General features: G+C 37.5%; 1 protein-coding gene across 1 annotated transcript in view; it reads left to right on the forward strand.

Moving 5' to 3' along the window:
- Positions 1-24603, forward strand: part of LOC131431248 (neuronal acetylcholine receptor subunit alpha-7-like) — a 290647-nt gene that overhangs the window by 213853 nt on the left and 52191 nt on the right. The window contains exons 5-6 of the mRNA XM_058596850.1: positions 14183-14292; positions 23463-23643. Coding sequence (XP_058452833.1) covers positions 14183-14292; positions 23463-23643 — 291 coding nt within the window. The remainder of the gene's footprint in view (positions 1-14182; positions 14293-23462; positions 23644-24603) is intronic.

Genomic DNA, 24603 nt, shown 5'->3' on the forward strand with positions numbered 1-24603 from the left:
AGCAGAAATCTACGCGATTCTGTGTGGAGTACAATCGGCACTTCAGCAGAGGATCTGTGGTAAACGTATTTATTTTTGTTCCGACAGTCAGGCAGCCTTAAAAGCACTCAGTTCGAATGACTCACGGTCGAATCTAGTGATCGCATGTCGAACTCAAATTGAAGACCTCAGCATTTCAAATGCTGTTTACTTCATATGGGTACCCGGCCATTCTGGTATTACTGGAAATGAATGGGCTGATGAGTTGGCTAGAGCTGGTGAAACGAATGATTTCGTTGGCCCTGAACCAGCTTTACCACTTTCAACTAGTTGGATAAAGCACAAGATTCGTTCTTGGGCTGCATCCAAACATGCCAGCTACTGGCGCAGCTTGCAAACTTGCGCTCAGACTAAAGCATTTCTACCAGATTTAAATCTGAAAATGTCAAAGTGTCTACTGCATTTCTCCAAGCATCATTGCAGTATTCTGGTCAGAGCTCTGACTGGACATTGCAAACTCAATTATCACATGGCTACTATTCAACGTGCTGAGTATTATTCGTGTGATTTGTGTGAATGCGATTACGGTACTTCATATCATCTGATATGTAACTGCCCCGCATTGACGCAGCTTCGTATCCGGGTTTTTGGTTCTCCATACATGGTTGAGTCTGTGTATGCGGAGCTAAAATTGAAGGATATTCTCTCGTTTCTCACCCAATGTGGTAAGGAGCTATAGTCAGAAGGATTCATCGTTCTTCATGGAGTGAATGAATCCTTTCTGTATTCACCTTAAATAGGGTTTAGCAGATTGTTTGGCATCCTTTAGGGGGTACCGAATTTACTTCTGCTCGTACATACTGCGAATCGTTCTGCATTCTTCCGGGAGTGCAGAATGGTGTCGCTTTTGTAAGATCTCTAAATCCTCTCGGGGGTTGGAGGTTTTATTAATAGCAGACTGTTCGGGACCTCTTAGAGGTTCAGAATTTACTTCTGCTTCCACCAGATGTGATCCCCAGCAGATTGTTCGGCATCCCTTAGGGGTGCAGAATTTACTTCTGCTTTTATGTGTTTTTGTGTCGTCATTTTTTCCCATCCTCCTAGTCCAACCCTTACCATTTCCTTTCAATCCTTCCCTCTTATATATCGGGAAAATGATGCTAAAAACAAATTGATGGCAAGGCACAAATCTCCAAATATCAAGGGGAACGTGCCATTTGAGCCAATTTGTTCTGATTCCTGAAGAGTCAGTTAGACAACCACATGACACTGAATTTTTAACATTTATGAGCAATTCCAGAAATAAATAGCAGATAAACTGGCAGGATCGACTTTCTCCGAATCGAATGAAACAAGAGTACACCTCTTCAGTATGGCAATCTCTTCTTCCTGATAAAGGAACCTTTTCGACTCAATATTAATTTTTAGAATGTCGAAATTTGAAACCGCAACTAACCACTTCAAACATCGTTTTCCGTCATCTACTCATCAATCCCGTTCCGAAAATACCCACATTGTAAGGGTTTTTAAGGAATATTGACAAACCGGAAGTCGCCATCTTGGATTTCCGAACCGTTTCGAGCATCGTTTTCCGTCAACGACTCATCAATCCAGTTCCGAAAATACCCACATTGTAAGGGTTTTTAAGGAATATCGACAAACCGGAAGTCGCCATCTTGGATTTCCGAACCATTTCGAGCATCGATTTCCGTCAACTACTCATCAATTCCGGTTCGAAAATGGCCATGTGATTGGGGGTTTCCACATTCATTACACAAAACTTTTTTTACGAAGTAAATTCCAAATAACGTAAACTTTTTTTACGAAGTAAATTCCAAATAACGTAAACTTTTTTTTACGAACTACCTCCATTTACGAACCCCCGTTTAGTTCGTAAATGGAGGTTTCGGTGTATACTTTTACCTCGATGATGGTTTTCAATTAAATTGTTGATTCAATTGATGTCTCTTTCAAAATATCATTGAATTACATGTCGTGTAAATTTCAATATTTTTTTCTGTGTACAATCCATTTTTGAAACTGTTAATTCCTCCCGCCCCCTATAGTGAATAGTAAGGCATTTTTAATGCCAAAAAACTTTCCATTAATAGTTAATAACATTTTTACATATCGGTTTAGATATTTAAATATGTAACACATTCGACAAACATCAAAACCATTTGCAAGCAGTTTCAACATGACTATTCTTTTTTTCTTTTTTTCTTGTTATGTTTTCAATGAATGGTTATGCTTTGACACTTCTCATGAGTTTTTGACAAATGCGCTTGTTAATAAAACCAATTTCATTTTTGTTTTCTGTGATGGTAACAGATAGACAGAGTTAAACGAGAATTTCGTGTTTGATTGAAATTGATGCTGGTTTGTGTCCACACAGTTCGAAAACAATCTTGTAATTTTACATCTTTACGATGCACATAAATGAAGCGTTGTAATTCATAAAAAATTATATTCCAAAACATGCAAAAATTCATAATTTTTTTCTGTGCAGGCTATGTTTTTCACCTACTGAAAAATTCTCTGAAAACAAGAATTGTTACAGTAAAATAAATTTTGCATTCCCACTAATTCAATAGTTATGGTATGAAAATTTTGCTCTTAAAACCAACTTCGGCGCAGAGTTAATTTCGGTCGTTCAGCGTGGCACATTTGAACTCGATTTGTTATTACGTTTTGCACGATGACGACACAAATGAACTGCCGATGAATCAAGTTCATCTTTGACAGTTGCCGTTTACTTGTTTTGTTTTGCGACTGCAAGTTAAAAATTGAAAAATGACGAAAAAGTGCCTGTTAAAAACATATTCCACAGTGGACAGAACTGAAAAGATTACCCTGTATGTGTTTCCAGCATCAAGGAGCGATATATGTATGAATCTGTTTAGTGTGAGGTGACTTGCAATTTTTACATTCGAACGATGAACCTCTAATGAGCTATTAAACTTAGAGTGCCTATAACCAGAGTGACGACATCTCATCCGTAATTTTGGCAACAATTCAAAACATTCCATTAGCTTTACATTGAACTGACAGGTCGTTTGCTCGTTTGGAACTGGGAGCTGTCATTCCAAACGAACAGCTGTCGCCACTCTGATTATAGTCACTCTAATTAAACTGTAAACAAGTACACGTCGACTGTCAAAAAAAGTTCATTCTGTTCATTTTGTGAGGTTATGGCATGTTCGTGCAAAACCTAATTGGTACGAAAACGAATATCGTCATGGTTACTGTTCATGTAGCGACTAGACGTTTACCGTTTCGCGGTTCAACTAATCATCGAAGTGCAACTGACGGGGAACCGAGTGCATGGTGCATGAAAATCATAGACTAGTTTTCTCTACGAATAAATTGTGTAAAATTTTCTTCTTCTGATCCCGTTTTCGAAGCAATATGTACATCACGAGCTTATTTTTATATCTCTACAAACAGTAGAAGATTAAGTTTTTGAAAGAAGAACTTGAAAACATTGAAGTTTCCATGTTTAGAGCTACGAGTGACACATTTGTTGAACGATCTATCAATTTTCTCGATTATATATTCTCCGAACAAATAAACGATTCCTAGCTTTTCAACCGTGTGTGAAACAGATCCCGTGTGTCATTTATACGACATCAGGTGATTCCATTTTATTTATTCAGTTGCACTGGCAATTGCTTCCAAGAAGCGGTTATGCTCACTAGCGTCGTGTTTTGCCATTCAGTTTCGCTCGACGCCCAGCAGCATCTCAGAAGTTTATCTTCCCTATATGTAAGTGTATGTACCCCCGTCATCAGCACCAGACCAGATAAAACACCACTTGCGATAGCTATAAATCAATTATTGATAGATGCTGTGCCACTTGGAATTCACAGCCAATTTTCCAATCGCTTTTCTCCAGCTTTCACCTGATCCGGATATGACGGGACGTTGAGTAGTCGCCTTGGGCAGAAAGTTTGCGGATGAAAGCTATGGGGAATAAATTGTGAACAAAATGAAAAAGAAAAAAACAAAAACTGAAAACAGTTCTCCTTCTTCGCTCTTCGGATGTTCTCAAGAATATTGACTGATGAGCACGACGGCGTCCCGACCCGACACCTGTAGATTGACTGCAGTGCAGTAGTTGAATCCCGATTGCCGAGAAACGGATGGACCGAGTCAGCTAAACGAACGACAGTGCCATGAAAATCCTGGAATCTCGATCATCTCGGGTGGAAGATTCCGGTCCGGGTGGGTGCTTCGCTAATAAATAATATACGAGAATGGCAATTTGTTTCGACAGTTTGACTTTGTTGGTCACGTCACGTACGACCCTCTCTCCCTAGAAGTGTTGCTTGCTCTTGCTTGTGCTCCTGTTGAGTGCTTGAGTGGTGACCTTCGCAGAAATGCTGTCGAAAGCTTTTAGTATTGGAGAGAGTTGGCTGATTAAAATGCGTTCCGAAAGTTAACTGATTATGGAGTAGCGACGCGTAATACAAACGGTCGTCGAAGACGAGTACTCGGTAAAAATCCTCCGGAAAATCAAATTTCTTCCTCGAACCATAATCTTTTTTGCTTCCCTAATCCGGCTTTCGGTGAAAATCCCGGAAGTTTGTGGCCTCGAAAAAGAGCAAAATATAAAATTTTGTCTCCAACGGAAGGAGGATACAAGAGGACAAAGATTTCCGCTGGCCAGTTTTCCTCAACAAATTTACAGATGAAAGCATTCCGGCTAGTGAAGTAACGTCCTGTTTGTGGGATTTTCCACCGCATATTGGTTTATCCCCGGGAGGCACACTGTCAGTAGGCCAGTCAGTCATCACTATTGATGATGACGACGATGATGATGACGATGATTCTGCTGCCGCTACCAACCGATGGTCAGCAAAGAAGCCTCTGCAAAGGGCCACAATATGATGTGCAATTTATTTCGTTCCATTTCAAGAAGACATAATCTTATTTGCTTTATTTTTATCGTTTTCCTGAGGTTTGCAGCCGCCCACAGACGCACACGAATACGCAGACGTACGAAAAGCTAAACCAAAGGAAAATTGACCGAGGAAAAAAACTTCCCTTTTCGAGGGCACAATTTTGCTGCCACCCGCACTGCCATCGAATCCCGCTTCCGGGGAGACTTCCGGACTTCGGTCGAAAAGGCAAATGTTTTGTCTGTTGCGGTCGGAAAGTTTGCGTATTCCGCTGCTAGATCAAACAGTCGGCAATTGCTTGGGAATTTTATTGGCGGATTATGTCCTGGCAGCATCTGTAATTGCGATGCTTGACTATTCGCACGTGATTCCTGCTTTAGAGGGCGGTTTGGAAATCTCGTACTCGGTAAGAATGTGCTAATACCCGAGATGATAAATTATCCGATTCGATCGGCATGCTGTTCGTTCGTGTGCTGACTCGGTATTGCAGTGAATGAACCTTGCCGATGGGAGCATATCCGGTATCCGGTGCCCGATCTCGGTAGTGAGAACCATTTATTTCCTTACAGAAAATGCTTGAGTAGAAGGAAACGCAATGCATTTTGTAAGACTTCACATATGTGACGTAGATTATTCAACGAATTGATAATGAAAAAATCCGGTCCCGGTGTGAAAGCTGAATTCATTGCTGGATCAGATGCGATGGCTCGGTTACGCGACAAAGTCAGAATATTGAATCGAATCAGTTCGAAACAACACTGAATATGAAATTAAAATTTCACTAATTCAAATGTAAACTTTTCAATGTAAGAACCTTCTTAAAATTTTCTTTGAAAAATGTGAAAATTTCTCTAATCTTTGGTAAGAGAGAATAGATTTTTCGTCCGATGCGTTCGCCTACTATGATTCCATGATAATTGGAATTGAGACTACACACTTATGCTTGATGCCAAACCTAACCCAGTTCCCACTCTAACTGCTGTCAAACCCTTTGTTTGAAACCGGTTTCGAACCTAGTTTCAACGTTGTTGAACTGAAAATCGAGTCAGTTTCGAACCTGGTTTTGATATCAGGTTTGCTCAAACCCTCGTTGCTGAGTGCGAAATCAACACAGTTTCGTGAAGAGTGTTTGTTTGATGAAACTACCCTGGGTCAGTTTCAGTTTTCTCGTGCGTAAACGACATTAATTTCAGTAATTTCCGAAGTAATTTCTACAGTTCAATACAATATAAAAAAATTTGAATGTAATTTAGTTTAATGTTTGAAATTTCAGAAAACCAAAAACCAATTAATTGAACTTCGAATGCATTTTACTATTAATTGAAAATATATGTTATTTTTATATGAATTACAAACTTCGTCGGAAACATTCCCAAGTTGTAGTTAGCGTTCCGATTCCAAATAGTGTATTTATTATGAACAAATGATGTATTTTATCTGCAGGGTGGCTTGCATTTGCATGGAACCAAAGTGCTAGAGTAGCATCGCCTGTCGCTGATGCAATAGCCGGATATTTAGAAACTACCATATATTTATAGAACGAAGTAGGGCGCCTGTGGAAAAGCACCATAATTACAATCACTTTAATCATCATTGTGCTCAACTTATACTTACAATCCATAATTAACTCGAAGATAATCGCATAACACGAATAATAAATAAGGATGCATCTAGACATTGAATTTTGTTTAAAATTGACTTCATTTACCTCAAATTCAACTAAAAATCAATGTGGCATACTGACAATTGGATTCGTTAATATTTACCGAACGATCCGTTAAAAACTGATCTACAGCTACAGATCTTTCAGTGCTATTTCTTTCAAATCTACCGAAATATTTCAAAGCTACACAAGCATAGCGGATATCGGTAATTTCGATTAAAGTGATGAATTTTTCCGTTGAAACATTCCGGAACTGAAAATTCGAAAATAAGTGTGTAAAGCCAACCAAAAGTTTCACAGTGTTTGAAAGAATTCTTTTCTCAAATTCAGACAAAGTTCAATTTAGTTTGGTAGCTGAATAGTGCACGTAAATCTTTTGACAACTTGATAGTACGGTAAAAGTTCTTAGTGCCCTCTTAGATTCTTGAAAGTACAGAAAAATCATTCAAATGTGGATAATAATATGAAATGTTATATATCGGAATTAGTTCCTAGCGTTTTTTCCTCTAAATTCAGAAACATTTTGTTAAAATCTGATTAGATGTTTTATTCTAAGTATTGTTCAAAAGAAACTAAAAATTTTTCCGAGCATTTTGGCAATTCATGAACACCATTTTCTCGTTTTTTTAGTAAAAAAAACGAGTTGACTTTGTTTTTGTTGAAGTGAAGCTCATTAGAATATTTTGGTGGTAGCGTTATTCATCTTCTTAGGCTGTGAACCATTTCGCGGTTAATTTTAACTTTTGGTTAAAATCTGACACTCGAGTGGTTAATTTGATGTTGTCAAAAATAACCCTGCTCGAGAGCATGGTTATTTTTGACAGATCGATAGTTATTTTTCAACACTGAAAAAAATTTCACAATGAAAATTCTAATACTAATACTTTAGTTGAAATTATTTCCAGTGGAAAATAAACCCAAATAACTTTCCGTCCGTCAAATTTTGAAATGGGCCACAGTTTTAGTCAAATTTAACTACTCGACACCAAATAACCACTCAAGTGTCAGATTTTAACCAAAAGTTAAAATTAACCGCGAAATGGTTCACAGCCTTAGTGTCCGTAGGATCGTAGCAAGCCATGCAATGGTTATGTACGCTACTAATCGGCTGCGAATGCCTTCGTTTTACTTTGTTATTCATCGGTCGAAGCAATTGGTATTCGGAACCAGAGCTTAAAATTGTCACGCATTATCAATGAAAGAAACAATACCAAAAGTCTCATTTTCAATGTTTTACTGTCTCATTCGTAAATGACCGACACCAGAACAATCGAAGAGAGGCGAAGCATTTTCGTTTGTCATCGAAAAAATGAGAGAGTATAATTGCCAACATCACTATTTCCTCTATGACAAGACGAAACCAAAGTAACGTCTTCAGGGAGCATCAGCAGAATTTCAATTCTCATTCTTTCATCGATGTATTAAAATCTGTGACGCTTGGCTAAAAAGTGACTCAAATATGGCAAATCGAAACAATTATATGCCAGACCTTTGGAAACCAAAACTACTACAAATTCAAGCACCAACAGGTAAAAGTTATTGTGAAACCTTTTTCTGTCGTTTTCAATTCTCACAGCTTCGGTTGAATATCGACACTGCATATTATGGGATTTTCACTGAAAACTTGAAATGACTCAGAATGAAATGAAAATGAAAGAAAAAACACAATGTTGAAACTATTGTCCCGCTTATGTCATTGACTGCACATGGATTCCGTTCTCATAGTTTGCAAGCGAAACTGAGAGTGACAGTAATTTGTTGTCATTTTCGTTTATTTTTAGTCAATGAAAATTACTTTTATTAGCTCTGTTCGGACCTAGAACTAGCGGGCTAAGGCTGAATCTCCAATTTATCATTATTTACAAAGTGTTTAATCTGCGCTTATACTCATGGCCATGCGTTGTCGTGATGAAACGTTACAGACTTGTGTCAGGTATCATATTCTGACCGTATTTTCTTTAGTTGGTAGTATATAATCTTTCGATCCCAGAATATGATCGTATCAGCGTCAATTTTCGTTGAAGACCTCAGATTAGATATTTCCCTTTGAGAATTATTAAAAGTATCAATCAAAGTACTGTTGCATATTACGTTTGATTGGCGTTTCAATTTGAGCTGCTAGGTCGATTTGATTAGGTAATTTTGGCGTATGTGTATATCCAAACTGTATTTGGAGTATTGTACTGTATTTTTGGACCAAATACCTTTATCTGTGATTTATTCTAAGTGTACTGTATTTTAATTTGTGCTGTATTTTCCCATTGTAATAATATGCAGTATTTTTGAAATCGAGAAATAAATCTTTCCAGCTTCAGTATTCAACTCATATTCTAAATCTGCTGTCTCTGTTCGATCCGTTGAGGGTTGGATGAAAATAGGTGCATTCGATTCAAGATTTCGCGTGGCTTCAACGGCAATATTACACAAACGACGAACTTTTTTCTTCGGTATTACTTCTTAGAGCTGAAGCCTAGATATTGTACTCGATTTTATCACAATGCGTTGATTGAAAGTCGGGTGATCTGCAATTTAATATAGCGACTTTCCTGTTGAGATCACTACTGGTAACTATTGGTAACAACATTGTTAGTCTTTGACGTAACGAATTTCGATTTTCGTTTTTAGGCACATCCTGGACATTGTTCACGGTATGTCGCTAACTTCTCGGAATGGCAAAATGCCAAATCCAGCCAACACAGCACGAAAAAATTGTGTTACCTTGGGAATAGCATCTGACGATTTTAGAGCTACTACTGCAAAAAAATATTCTGGTTGACGGTCTCGATTGCGATGTAAATGTCACTCTTTCCTCAAACAAAACACTCCTCGGTGAAAAACCAAATGTTTAAAGCTGAGGATAAATGTACATTCATCTATTTTGTTCTTGAAACCACAGGAACAGACCCCGAATCAAAAACGATTTTATTTTTTATGTGATATTTTTTAAAATTGAGGAATATAAAATGTACAAACATTTATTGTGTCATTCGCTCGGTACACATCAACAATAGAATTATACTTTTCGAAACCGTCAATCGTGTTCCTTTAAAGATAATTCAAATACATTTTAAGTTTAGTCACAGTATTCTACATTTCAATATTGATGTGCTATTGTTTTTATATTGTAAACACTCCAATTAGATATTACTCCTCTCATGCGGGTGACAATTTTAAATATTATGTTTAGCTATTTTAGTTCCTAATTCAACCTCAATAATATCACTTTAAGCTATTACTTGCGAAATTTAGGACGGAGAAGTTGACACACTCTTTTAATCGTTTTTGTGTCCTTTTGATTTTCGCCCGGTTCAGTCTTCCTGACTATCGAAAACCGTTATTCGAATACTTTAATTACGTCATTTGTTGCAGTTGATTTGACCACATTTAACTATTTCGTCAACTGCTCGGAGTTACACGATGTGCGAGCATAATTTGTACGCTCTTTTTGCTTTAATGCCATTTCCTCAGCAGAAGAATAAATATCAAAATCCAACAGTAAAATGATATCACGCACACACACATTTAAGATGAGAGGTATGTAGGATATTTTTAAATACGCGATAAAAACATAGACTATGTCAAGTTGAAATTGGTCAATTATTATCATGACATAATTTCATGGTAAAATTCTGGAACGACCACCTTCAATTTGCACCTTCAATTTGCACCTTCAATTTGCATGAAACTTTGCATGTGTGATCGGTATGAAAGATAAAATATTTTTCACTGGTCTAGTGATTTTTTTACTCAAAACTAATATTTGAAAATGGCGTCTGTGTTTTAAGCAACATTAATTTTAAATAATTATAACTCGAAATCTAAAATTTCTACAAAAAGTGAGTCTAAGAAGAAGTCAATTAAATTATCCACTCTCCAATGCACGATTTTTTTTATTTTGTACCATAAAAAAACGTCAAGTTACAAGGAAACCAAATGAATATTGATAAAATTGAAGAAATGATCGATGAAAAAGTTTTCTGAAAAACTTTTTAACGATTTTAGAAAAACGATATTTTTAAAAGAATGAAGGTGTTTGAGCAATAAAATATTATTTTCCAAGCTACGCTTAATGAAAAAGTTTTTCGAGATATTTTGAAAACAAACTCGAAAAAAATCAATATGTATATATTTTTTTGTTCATTTTTACTATCTATTTTTGTTTTAGAAAGTTCGTAGAAGCTATAGATTTCAAGTTATAATTGTTTAAAAGTAACGTGGCTTTAAACACATACGTCCTTTTCAAAAACTAGTCTAGAGTGAAGAAAATTTCTGGACTAGTAAAAAATACTTTAGTTGCAATAGCAAACACACATGTAATGTAATTCTGTGCTTAGGATATGGAAACCGATCTGTTACTGTTCTAACAGACGAACAAATTCAATTTCCAATGTGTGTAAGAAATTAAATGGATCAATTCAAGAGTTTCCAATAAGTAGCAATCAGCCCCATTTTTTAAAAAAAATTTACATTCTTTTTTATGCACATATTTGGAGCAAAAAAATGAATATAAAGATGCATTGCAGATCTTCATTTTCTAGCTGAACTGAGGTAGAGTGCCCGTAGTTGCACTTCGAAATTGATCGAATAAGTAAAAATGCGCAAAAAAAATATGCCTCAGAGAACTTTCCACTCACGCAAAATTTTTCATTAAATGGTCAATAACAACGCCGACCACGATCAAAGGCTGTGCTACTGGGGAAGGAAAGGAATGTTAGTGCGATACTTCGTTGGAGACCGCGGGTACCACTGCATCTCCACGAGGATCACCGGATAGGAGATGTATCAGTAGGGATGGGAGAAGATCTGGAATATGGCTTAGTGAAAAAATGATCTTAATAGTCAGTACGGTTTACGCAACGATAAACTTTCGGAATTCGTAAGACTCCTGGACCGATCGAACCATTATAGAAATGAAGGCAACAAAAGTATAGAGCGATGATTCCGCTTTGAAACCAACACATTCGAATAAGTTTACCTGGGCAATCGGCTGCCGAGAGAGAAATCATTGATTTTTTTGTAATAGTTTAAAATGCGACGCATAACCAAGCTTAATATACTACTATCGGTTATCAGGAGAGAGATGATAAGTTATATTAAGTAACTATTTTTTATTTATTTAACATTTCGCAAAAGCGTTATGAATATTCGAATTCCAAAGCGTTTCCTCGAGAGGGGATGTTTAGTCTTGCAGGGCAAAAAATAATCTGTAAAACCGAAAACGATTTTATCAGTTATTCATAAAACTTTAAAGACATGGAAAAGAAGAAGTTCTCTCTACAGATTTAGATTACACATTTCTGAACAAATGAGCAGTATAGTGAAAAAATCAACCAATTTGATTCGAAATATTCAAACAATCTGATAATTGAAAATAATATTCAAACAATCTGATAAAATAAAAATTTCCTAGTAGACTCCAGCCTTTATTATCGATTTAATTTTTTATATACTTTAAGAACAAAATTAAGCGGTAATAAAAAATACTGTCTCATCCATTAAAAAATCAAAGTGTTCCAGTTTAGTTTTACATCGATTATAGTTTGAAATCAAATTTATTATTTAATTGATGTCTATTTCATAGTATCATTGATTTACGTGTCGTGTAAATCTCATTGTTTTTTTTCTGAATATAGAGGAACTTCGAAAGGACCATTCTTTTCATATACTTGTGCGAAAAGTCGTCCGAAAGGGCGATTTTTCATGATTTCTAACCTCGCTTCTACATTGTTTTTTCTTCTCTTTGATTTTGAGGAAGCTAATATTAGATTGAATCAGTGTTGGTGATTGCCGAAAATTTGACAGATGCGGCTATATTGCTATCTATATTGTATACAACATTTTCAATCCGGTAGAAGATGCTACAAGAAATCGTGTCTCTCAATGCATGAGCCGTGAGAGAATTTCTACATTTCTTCGCTCCACTTCATACTCTGAGTATTTCACGGCCCTTGAAAAAATTTACTGTCTAATAATGATCGTTGCTGTGTGGAATTTCCCAAGAGAGAATCGCAAGTTGACAATTATCGCAGAAAATCGAATCGATGATTCGACTTGATTATTCTCAAACTAGGTTGCAATATTTCAAAACCTTTTTGTGTAACATTCACATACTTTATCATAGACACAACACATAGTTAGAATAAGCGGCAATAGTAAAATGATTCTATCGCAATTATCCACTGCCCATACAGAATCGGATCGCGAAACGAGAATAAGCGACCGTTTGTTGCTTCAAAGAGAATCCTCACAGCAGCGAGCTAACATTTGATTCTCAGAAATGTCATCGAGAGAAATTCGCTCTCGCACTGGTGTCTATTCTATGTTATTCTTGCCATGCCGAGTTTTTGTTGCTGCGATGATATCCGTATCTCTTTGATGGCACTGATTGAATCGTGTGAAGAGATGCTAGCGTGCGTTCTTTGATACGATAAAAGCCATCCTTGGATTGAATGTCTGTATCTATGCCGTTATTATGATGTAATCATGAAAGCATGAATATGATTCATGATGTCATGGTAAAATTTATGAGTGCCATAGTGGGATGACTGAATAGAATGAGTTACTTGCGTTATTAGACCTCTAATCACTGAACTCAGTTTGAGTTGTGATTCTTTGTACTCCTTTTCAAGAATGCTCAATTGGCAGAACACTTCCGGAGATTGGATAACGTTTACAAGTTCGAATCCAGCCTGAGGGCGGATATTCCAATGCCAAATTCGTTTCCTTTATTTCACTTATTCACCGATCTTTCAATTTGTTTCTTGACTGGTATTGTTATGAGAGTTAAAGCTCAGTTGATGATTGCATGCTATAATAAATGAAATAAAATTATCATCTGAAATTAAATATAGTAATGATATTTTTTTTGTCATTAGGATTGTTTTATATATTAACTAAAGAACAACCATAATGGTTTTTATTCATCATATTCAGCAGTTCAGTATGAATTAAGCAACCACAGTTCCACAATTACTAAATCAAAAATAAAAAAACAAAATAGGATCATTTAGGCATTTTTTTTTTGTTCGCATCTACTAACCCTGCTCGGCAAGTGGATGTAAAATTTTAATAAAGCCCACTTTTTACAGCTTTGCTTTCGATACACGCAAGTGTGAAGCGAACGAATTAATTGACCCTACTGAATTATTCTCCCCTCCGGGGGGTGGTGGGCGTAAAGCCATGGGAGTCTCCGTTTATTGTGATTGATGACAAATAAAGTGCGATCGAGGAGAGACAGCCTCCCAGCGGGATGTGTTTTTTTGCACCATGCCAGCACGAGTTTCCTCAGATTGATGTAATACGTTGCCGCTACCGGACTGAATAATTTAACATAACTTTTTTGCTCTTTTTCAGTGTGAGTTTTTTTCTAACCATATGTGTGTATGTTGTTTAATTAAATATGTTTCTTTTTTCTCTTCTTCTATTGCCCTACCTTCACCTCATCTTGCGTCTTCGAACCGAATTCGTCACAATCGAATCAAAACCAAAAAAAAAACCGTTTGTATGCGAATATTAAATAAACCCCTTCACTTGCATCGACACCAAAATCGAATAACCTGCCTTCCCCCCTCAAAACCAACCTCTACAAAAACCCCCCTCAAATAATAACAAAAAAAAAACTACACACTCTCAAAAAAAGGAATGGAATGATATGAATTTAAGGTGGAACACATCGGAATATGGTGGTGTGCGAGATCTACGGATACCACCGCATCGAATTTGGAAACCAGATGTTTTGATGTACAACAGGTTGTTATTCATTCTTATCTAACCTAAAAAAACTACAAATACAAAATCTTAAAAAAGCGCTAAATGTACTCTGTACACCACACTCAGCCCAACAGGACAGGACACGTGACAGAATATACTTTCACCGTAATGTCAGACCACTGTCAGACACGACACGACACGACTCTTGCTTGCGCTGCTAAAACCTCATTCATCTGTCCTTTCATCTGAAGATTCCATTCAAAAAAGGGACGATTAGCTGGAAGAAACGTAATTCAAATCCACACTTCAAGTTGGTCAGTCCTGACCTCAGTCATTTCCTTTTCGCCACACGCTATCACGCAGCAATAACAACAGCAGCAGTAGAAGCAGCAGCAAGCAACTCACTTCACAATCAGCTAAACTCCATCCACTTCTCCACCAATCCATACACAACAGAACCCAACAACAGACAACAACACAACAAGGAACAAAACCTCTCTATATTAAATCACTCTCATCCATACACAAGTACTCTCATGAAAATGCGCGAAAACATTCAACAAACACAAATTATTTACACAAAAGCCGAGACTGCGAGATCCGGATAAAGGTGGTGCGGTTCGAATGCGGGTGAAGTTGTCGCTCAAGGGAGCCTGCGGAGAATCGGTGCCGGGTGCTTGGGTGGCACTTTGCCTTCCCTTTGATTGTTTCCTCTTTTTTCTTTTTTGCCCCGTTCATCGTTAGCCCCGAAGAGTATAGAATTAAACTTTTCACCCGAAGCCACCAACCATCATCGCCGCCATCATCAGCACCCCACTTCACCGACGAGTGTGGGTGGCTGCGGAGTCGCGGACGGTGCCGGTGGCAGTGTGATGCGCGAACTGAGCGGACGGGTTCCATGCTGAACAATTAGGAAAGAAATTTCAGGCTCAGTACCAGCATTTTGACTCCGCGATAGAACCGTGCTTGTGCCGTATTTCGGCAGTGCCGAATTTTCCTGCGGGTCCAGATGGTCTACGCGGTGGCTAATCTGGTGCTCAGTTTGAAGTTTTACGCTCTGGAACCGAATCAGTTCTCGTTGATCGAAAATGTAGGTTGAGGTTGATAAATTTACCATACTGCAAAATTGGAACGGTGAGGTAAGTGGTCTTCAGTGGGTTCGTCGAGGAGGAGACACAGAGATAAAAAAACGCGCTTTTCATGACGCTATTCCGCCATGGTGTCATTCTCGATCGGGGTTTCAACCGAGCGTTCGTCCGACAGATGATTGACAGTAGCAGGCCATGCTTTCTAACTGAACAAGCTGTAAATTGTGGTTTTGTTTGAAAATCTAAGCTTTTGATAATAAATTTTTTCCAATGATATTTTTGTCACTCTTCAACTGCCTGCAATTCAATATTGCCGAGCAATTCCGAAAAATAATGTCAACGTTTGTTAATATCAACGCTCTTACAATGCCGCTAGCAATTTTTTTTTCCAATGCAAAAACAAATTCAACGCAGGATTATTTCTTAAGGAAAAGATAATTCACAAGGAAAATTCTTAGCCGACGCAATTTTTTTCTAAATTTACAATTTCTTTCTCATATTTGAAACATAGAATTGATTAGTTTTGTACTGCCCTTTATATATTAACCAGTATCGAAAACTAAACATAAATTAAAAGCTGAAAGTTGGAAATTCATTGCTTTTTGATTCAAGTGAAGGAGAAATACTTTGTTATGCATTATAGACAATTGATTCAGATTTGAGTACATACGAAAACTTGTAAACTCAAGTTTACTCTGCATATTCATTTACACGCTTTCTATAACAGAATTTCCAGAAGTAACAAAAAAATGACAAAATCTTGGCCGACATGTTATTGTTAAACGGTTCGTTTTAGTTTTGTTAAGACGTACAGTTTTAAATTTGGTATGCAGCCAAAGATGTCCATCTCCCTTGTGGGACGAAGAGTAAGTATCATTTATCCTTTCACACAGACAACATCAACGAGAGCTCTTCTCTTTCACACATATACACCACTGGTATAGAAAGTGTGCACGCATTATGAGAGAGTTAGCACGTGTTATCTGTATATTTTCTTTCAACTTTAGCAATGGATCACACGAAATTGCTAGAGCAGAGCTCTAAAATTCTTTGAGGTGGACGCAGATATTTTCACCGAAGCATGCCGGTTCGCATAAAAAAGCGTGGGACACGCATTTTTAGCAAAAGCGCAATTTATCGTTAAAACTTAGTTTTACCTTGCTGCGAAAAAGGTTCTATAAATTTAAAAATTAAATCACATAAGTGTTCGCTCACTAGCACACAACAGTGGTCACTTGGGTGTATTTAGGCTAGAGCGCATGAGAGCGATTCATACGAAGAGAATGTGTTTTACTCGCACCAGCTTCTTTAATTCGTTGCAGCACAACGAATTTCCATCACTGTTTATGCAGAAACAAAGTCTCAAATTTGAGGCCTGACGGCAGAGTGGAGAGTGAAAATCGACTAGCGCTGCAACGTTTAGTGGTTGCAGGCGGCCCAAGTACAGCTGAACATGTTCGGTTTATCTGTTTAATCAGGCTGTCAATCCTTTGTGTATTTCACATGTAGGGTAGTTAAATTGGCAAAACAATTTCCCCCGATAGGAGCGAGCTATGTGTTTGGGCTCTGTCTCTGTGGTAGCTTTTTGGCGGTTTTCATTTCATAGTTGTATTCGCATGTCATTTTTACAATATGTTACTGTTAGTTGAAGAAGAATGTGTCACTTAGGTACACTTGAAAATCATACAATGAAAATAAGTGAAACGATTTTTTTGGGAAATCAACCGGCAAAAACTAATTTGAATTATCCTCATCCCTGATTTTATGCTCAATAATTTTGTTCTAAATTTGTTATTAAAACCTTTCCTATTGATATCTTTTTAAAAACGATTAACATAGAGCCGAAACAGTTTAAAGCCTGTTGAAATGTAATGTGAACACTGGAATATGGTTCTACAAAATGAAAACAATAAATCTCGAGATATTTTCACATAAAATTCTAAAAACTCAGGTTTACTTTGAATTAAGCCTTGTTTTTCTTCTTCAAATCGTTATAATTTGAAAACTGTAAATTACACTAAAACGGTATCTAAGTAGAAGTTATGAGAAATCAAAGGTGGGCTCAAAAATAAATGTACTGGAAAAAGAATGAATGCTTTCCTAAGAACTAATAAAAATTATATGAAAAAAAACGGGAAACTATTTTTCAATTAGTTTTCGATATTATTAATTATTAATTGATTTTGAATATCAATACTTAACGTTATTGCGATTAGTGCCATTTTGAAAATGAAGAAGTAGCAGTACAGATTTTTGTCGAATATCGCAATTTCAACAAGTATATTTGTATATTTCCTATAGAAAAACTTTTTCTGTGTATAGAACTAAGTTTGATATGTTAAAATTGTGCAATTATACAAACCTGAATCCTTTGAATTTTGGGACTGAATATGGGAATACTTTCAGGAGAAAGGTTTCTATGAACATACTCAATATGTTTGATCAGTAAAACTATGTTCTAGTATGAAATGATAGTTTTAGAATCAAGAGTTTAAAAGGTTTTCAAAATATGCCAATCACTAATTCTTGAAAAGCTTTAATTGATTTCCACGTTATATAGTTTTGAGGCCCGATCAAATTCTTATTACTTTCTACTTCATCGGTCTCTGTGTAAAATAAATTAATTCATTTTTTTTGAAAAGCATTGGTTAGATCAAATTCTAAATTTTTAGGAAATAATGGGATTTACTTGGATAATCTGCTCGTTGGAAATCTACTCTGTTAGCACTTGGAATTTCGAGCTTTCTAAGGTTTTTTTTAGCGTACAAGAAAGTAATCGTATGTTCCTTTACTTTTAACGCGAAAAGTATACATTGTTGTAACTTCCATTTTACTGCTATAAGGCATTTTTTCTGTTAACTGTCCTCTCGCGTTAAATTAAAAAATACAAGAGATCATGGTGTTAGCCGATTAAAGCTTACTTCAAATAGAATTGGAACAAAGACAATTGCCTGTATTTCAGTTATTTATTATTGTATTCAAGATCTTTTTTTTATACAAATGTAGCGTTTTCTTCATACTTTTAAGAAAAAATACGGATAAAATTATTCGTCACGGTTTTGAAGGAATTCTCGAATTTTTCCTGTAACACGGCTCAGTAGGCGGCGCACACCTTCTTCGTCCATCGTTTTAGCTATCTAATTCAACCAGGTCGTCATTTGATTGATGTCTTTGACAACCTTCCCCTTTGCCTTGAGTCTCCTCTTCATGATTGCCTAGTATTTCTCAATAGGGCGGAACTGGGGGCAGTTGAGTGGGTTAAGGTTTTTCGGAACAAACTGGACCACTTTCTCTGCATACCATTCTTAAACGGCTTTGCTGTAATGACAGCTTGCCAAATCTGGCCAAAACATTACAGGATGGTCGTGGGATCGAATGAACAGCAAAATTCGTTTTTGGAGACACTCTTTTTGGTATAGTTCCGATGTCATTGTCTTATTTGTAACGAAAACTTTCGTTTTTTTGCCGCAGCTGCAAATGCCCGGCCAAATCATAAATTTTCTTGCAAATTTGTCGGCAAAAACAAATTTAAATTTGGCTGGAACATCCCCCCGAGCCGTCGCCAAGTAAAATTTTTGACCTGGCATTTGACCGAAGTCAGCCTTGACATAGATTTCATCGTCCATCAGAAGACACCCGTCGAACTTGGTCAGCACCTGGTCATATAGTTTCCGAGCACGAATTTTGACCACACTATTCTGTTTCATGATCCGATTTGGCTATTTGCTAGCTCGATACGACTTGATTCCTTCCCGGAGTCGAGTTCTCCTCACGGTACTATGGACAGTACCGAATTTTGTGGCCAAATCACGGTCCGACAGATTAGGATTCCACTTAATCGTCTTCAAAATCTTACCACGCAGTTTCCGGTCGTCAGTTCGACTACGACGATCGGCTTGAGGCTTCCGAATCGTCGTCAATGTTTTCTTATACCGTTTGATAACGCGCCATACGGTATTTCTGGGCAATTTTAGCTGTTTAGCTAGCCTAGATGCAGACCACAATGGATTTTCCAAATAACTGTGCACAATTTTTCGGCTTCCATGTTGATTGTTTACAAAGTACAGTCGATTTTCGGAATGTCACAAATCATACGTGAAGCTGACAAAATTCCCGACACGTGGTCACCAAGAGCTTCCAAATCCGTCCACCAGGAGCGCCACAATATGAGCAAAAGTTTGTTCCAATTCTAAATGAAGCAAGCTTTACTTCAAAACAAACAAAATATTAAGTGGAAAATGAAATCTCAATATATACATAAGAAAAAAACAAAGGGAAAGGGTTCTCATTATTTGATATTTGCATTATAAATGTGATGATGTGAACTCAGCAGTGCACCCAGTTTATCACCATTGTTGCCAGTTTCATGGAGAACCGTAAATGTGCGCCAAAAAAATCGTGGCTGTCATTCGTTTGTGGTAGAGCTGTCTCGGACTAGTTTTAAATATGATCAGTAGCTAATGGGGAAATAGATTGGAAAATTGAAATGCGAATGCAATTAGGTAATGAAAACCACGAAAATGTTACCGCAGAGACGGAACATATATTATGTCGATATCGTTTGTTGAAGCTTTGCTTCGTTTTAACACCAACATAGAGAATTAAATGTAGTTTTTCACTTTGCCTTACCAGTCTTCTTGAAGACCATCTTCACGATTGCCCAGTAACGTTCGATGGGTCGAAGCTGAGGGCAATTTGGTGGATTGATATTCTTCCCAACGAAATTTATACCCTTTTTCGTAAGCCGATTGACAGTGGTTTTGGCATAGTGAGCCGACGCTAAATCCGGCCAAAACAGTGGAGGGTACTATGATTCTTATATAAAGGCAGCAATCTCTTCTGGAGACACTCAGATCGATAGATTTCTGCATTTATAGTTCCGGTGGTGTAAAAAATGGTTGACTTCAAAACACAGGAACATATTGCATGCCATACCAGTACGTTTCGACCAAAATTCTCAACTTGAATCGACCTGTCCGCATCGCTTACATCCTCTCCAACGACGACAGTAAAGTATTGTGGACCTGGAAGGGTTTTTGAGTCCTCCTTTACATAAGGCTCATCGTCCATTAAAACGCATGCATCCGGACACTGCAAAAGACGCGAATACAATTTCCGGGCCCTTGTTGCTGCTCGCTTCTTCTGTTCTACACTTTGTTTCGAGATTTTCTGCTTCTTGTAGGTCTTCAGGTGATTTCGCCTCTTGATACACTGGATCATTCTGACATTCGTTCCTGCTGTTTTGACAAAATCACGTATTGGCATTGATTTGCTCTTCATGATTAGAGATACAACTTTCTGGTCGAGTTTCGGGATGGAAGAACCGGGTTTTCTGCCTCTTCCTGGTAGCTCATCCTAAGAATAATGTTCCCTAAACTTATTAATTATGTTTTAACACTGGCATGATGAATTCCAAATCGCTTCGCCAATTTTCGCATAGTAATACCCTTCTCACTTAGCCATGTGTCCAGAACTTTAATTTTCACTTCCTTTTCAATACTCGACATTTTGAAAACGCAGAATTTCAACCGCACAAACAAGTAACCAAACGAAAGCTGACAGCCAAACGCACAGCATGCTGTGATCTGAGTATAAAAACCCATCACTAATACATGCGTACAACACAAATGTATGTGGATAGCTTATTTTCGATACACTCCTTATTCAATTGTTTCTGGATGGTTGGCGTAACATTCATCTTTATCCGCTCCCCAAAGAAAATAATCACCATATCTGCTGATCAGTCACGTGCCCTGGCCCCTCCCGAAATCAACAACGTATAATTATTTAGAATGTCTCAGACATGTGTTACAGAAATAACAAGACAGTAAACGTAATGATATGTAATATAATATCAGTTACAGTGGAAAAGTTTAGAGTGTATGTTAAAAACAGCCGTAAAAGGCTCACCGAGAATTGGGTACATAAGCAATCTTCAGTAACATTATTTTTTAATCTTTGGGCCCCTGCCGAAATGAAATCCTGGGTACGGACCTGTTGCTGATTATTCGATTTTCAAATATTGTTCGGAGAACATCGATTGTTTCGTTGGCTGTGTGGCACGTAGCGCCGTCCTGTTGAAACCAAACATTTTTCATGAATAATCCATGATTTAATCTTTCAAATGAACAGTAGAAATAACAACAGAATCATTGAAATCTATCAAACCGTTTTTTCATCATTGCATTCTGAAATTCGAGATTTTTTGTGGGACACCTTGTATAACTGACCTCTTAGTGAACCGAAAAAAATTAGATAGTTTTCGAGTTCCGTAGATATTTGCACCGAACTTCTAGTGTTCTTCTCCGGTTCCATAGGAACTATGCAAAATTCTCGCTCGATCGGTGGACATATATTTTCGCGCCCGTGTTATAAAGTTGGCATGGGATTTAGTAAATGGGAAAACTGACTTTTTACAAAACGAAAAAATCGTCTTGAGATCATCCTATAGACTTTCAAAATTATCACATGTGTTTTTTCGAAGGACCTTCGAACGCTGCAAAACAATCCGATATTTGAAGAAAAAGGTATCGAGGGAAAACCGTTTCAAGAAGTAGTTTCTAATGGGCCCAAAAGGAACACGATATGTTTTAGCTACAATTCTAATTCTAATCTCGGGTTTACAGTTGATAATCTAATTTTTGATGAAGTAGCTCTAAAAATTTCATATGGAAGATGAGTAATAGAACTGAACTTCATTCAAACGTATCCCTTAGCAATCCGTTCTAGTTTTATTTATTCGCACATATCTAATGTTAAATTCGCTTAATGCTTGCTTACTTAAATCTGATGAAACCATGAACATATCAAATGCAGTTTAAAGTTTCCGAAAACTGAGGAACAGCGATGACGTCATGTAATTGAAATTATCTTCCAGTAGATGATGAACCCGCGTACGGTCATTTACAGTAGAAATAACAAACAGTGAACCGTCCCCGTAGGACCACTCATCTCACCTAGCCACAAAATGCTGCCCCGCTTGGTGCCAGTTGCTTCCAGGTTCCCGAGGTGGAGAAACGAGTAAAATACGCTTCCCTTCCGGCGGCGGCTCCACGGCTGAAAAGCGCATCAACCAGTTGAACCTGTGTGTGATCGTCAAACATTGGAGTTATGCCAAAATCTCCCTATCGCTAGGAAATTCGCTTGTTGCTCACCACAAACAAAACAACAACCCCCGTCCCTCCAAAGCGGACAGAAGGCTGTCCGACCAGTGGCGCAGTGAACTGGGGGATAATTGTTGGGAGCCACGTGGTCGAAAAATTTTCCGAATTTCACCAGCCCGAAAGCACAACCGACTACTGTGGAACACACAACCGACCACCAGCAAACAGAGAAAACCGTGCACATACGAACAGGCACCAGCAAACACACAATCCACACACCACAAACGAGTAGATTTCACCCTCCGGAAAGGACTGAATACCCTGAATCTTTCTTCCGGCTTCTCTATTCTGATAGTGGCTGAAGCTCTGAGCCGTAGACCCGTAGTGGTGTTGTAAATATGTAACTCTCTAGACACGGCACATCTGAATCGAGCACCGAATTTCCGCGCCTTGCCCACGATTTGGTTCCGTCTAATTATCCCTCCGTTGACTGGGACGCCCCCGACCCCCATATCTCCGGTTGACGACGAGCGAGTTTTCCGGCGACCGAAACAAGCAAAACATACGAGAATCGTTGAGAAGAACCATCAATTTCAAAACCCACCACCCCCCACCACCACCGAGCAACCGAACCACTAGCAAATAAAAAAAAATATTTATTTTCTATATCACACACCCACACACAAACACTGGAGCGCACCAACACACAAACTATAATCACCCTATTCACGATTGCAAAAAAAAAAATAATGAAAAAAAAGTTCAATGCTTAGATGCTTTTAACGGCCAACCTAAAACAGTTACTAATGCAAACTCTTGTCCTCTCGTTTTGTATCCATGAGAATGATATAATAACCACCAACTAACAACTGTTCCTAAACACGAGATTAATCTAACCGATACTAACTTTATCTTAATCTAGACAGATTTTAAACACACTTCTTACCACTCTTAGCGAAAAGAAATGAAAGTGAGCAGCAGTTGGAAAATTCATCATTACCGTATATTTATATTTTAGTGCTGATGAAGGCTTTGATGGCACATATCCAACAAATGTAGTCGTACGTAGTAATGGTTCTTGTTTGTATGTGCCACCAGGAATCTTCAAATCAACATGTAAAATAGATATAACGTGGTTTCCATTTGATGATCAAAGATGTGAAATGAAGTTTGGTAGTTGGACATATGATGGTTTCCAGGTAAATTTGAGAACTATGAACACACACACACGTAAAAAAAAACACCATGAGAGAAAAAAAAAGATTTCCAAGCAAAAAAAAAACAAAAAAAAACTGTTGTTTTGTCACTAGCCACTTGTGTTGTGTTTCTTTCGTCTCGATTTCTTTTTCTTTTGTTTTGAACTGTACTTGTTTACTGTTTTGATTTTCCTTTTTCTCGATTTGCGGCAACCTTCAGTACTATTCTTTCACTTTCTTTCATTAGAGGATTTTCACTTTTTTTTCAGTAGCGGATTTCGGAATGTTGATTTGCCTATACATCATCTTCACGAGCATATTGTAATAGCGAAAATTTCCTTAGGAAATTTAGCCCGCCGGTTTTTTGCGTACTAACCTAGCTATTTTTGCAGTGCAGTGACTATAGTCTAAGTAATGTTTTAGGGCGAAGGCTGCTAGCGGTGCTTTAGCTGAAAGCTGTTTTAGACGAGCGATCACAGCGTTCTGTACATTTGCTATACCGAGTTTAACTGTTAATTGGAAGGCTTTAATAGAAAAGTAGCTGTGTGCGTGACTATAGATTGGGCGGTTAGCTTTGCATGTCGTAACGATGCGAGAAAATATTCAGTTCTTTCAGTGTGATATCGAAATGGTAAGGATTTACTACGGAGCACATTAGAAACAGAAGTGGTCTGTCACATTTTGTTTTTGTGTTACTGACTAACAGAAGAGCATGCATTTTATTTATCAGTTTTGGGGAAAAAACATATGGAGTCTGAATCCTCCAACTGCATTCACGGTACTAACGGAGTTTTTAGTCAATCTACGAATAACTGAATTTTAGTTTTTGCATTAGACTTACTCTACTCATAAGTTTTATAATAACCATAACGAATTGAAAAGAAACGAACCGAGACTCTTTTTCCAGTTGGACAAAATCATCAAAATCTGCTTTTCCGAACAAATTAGCAAAAGAAGGTAAGA

Source organism: Malaya genurostris, chromosome 2 (assembly GCF_030247185.1).
Source record: "Malaya genurostris strain Urasoe2022 chromosome 2, Malgen_1.1, whole genome shotgun sequence".
Lineage (NCBI taxonomy): Eukaryota > Metazoa > Arthropoda > Insecta > Diptera > Culicidae > Malaya > Malaya genurostris.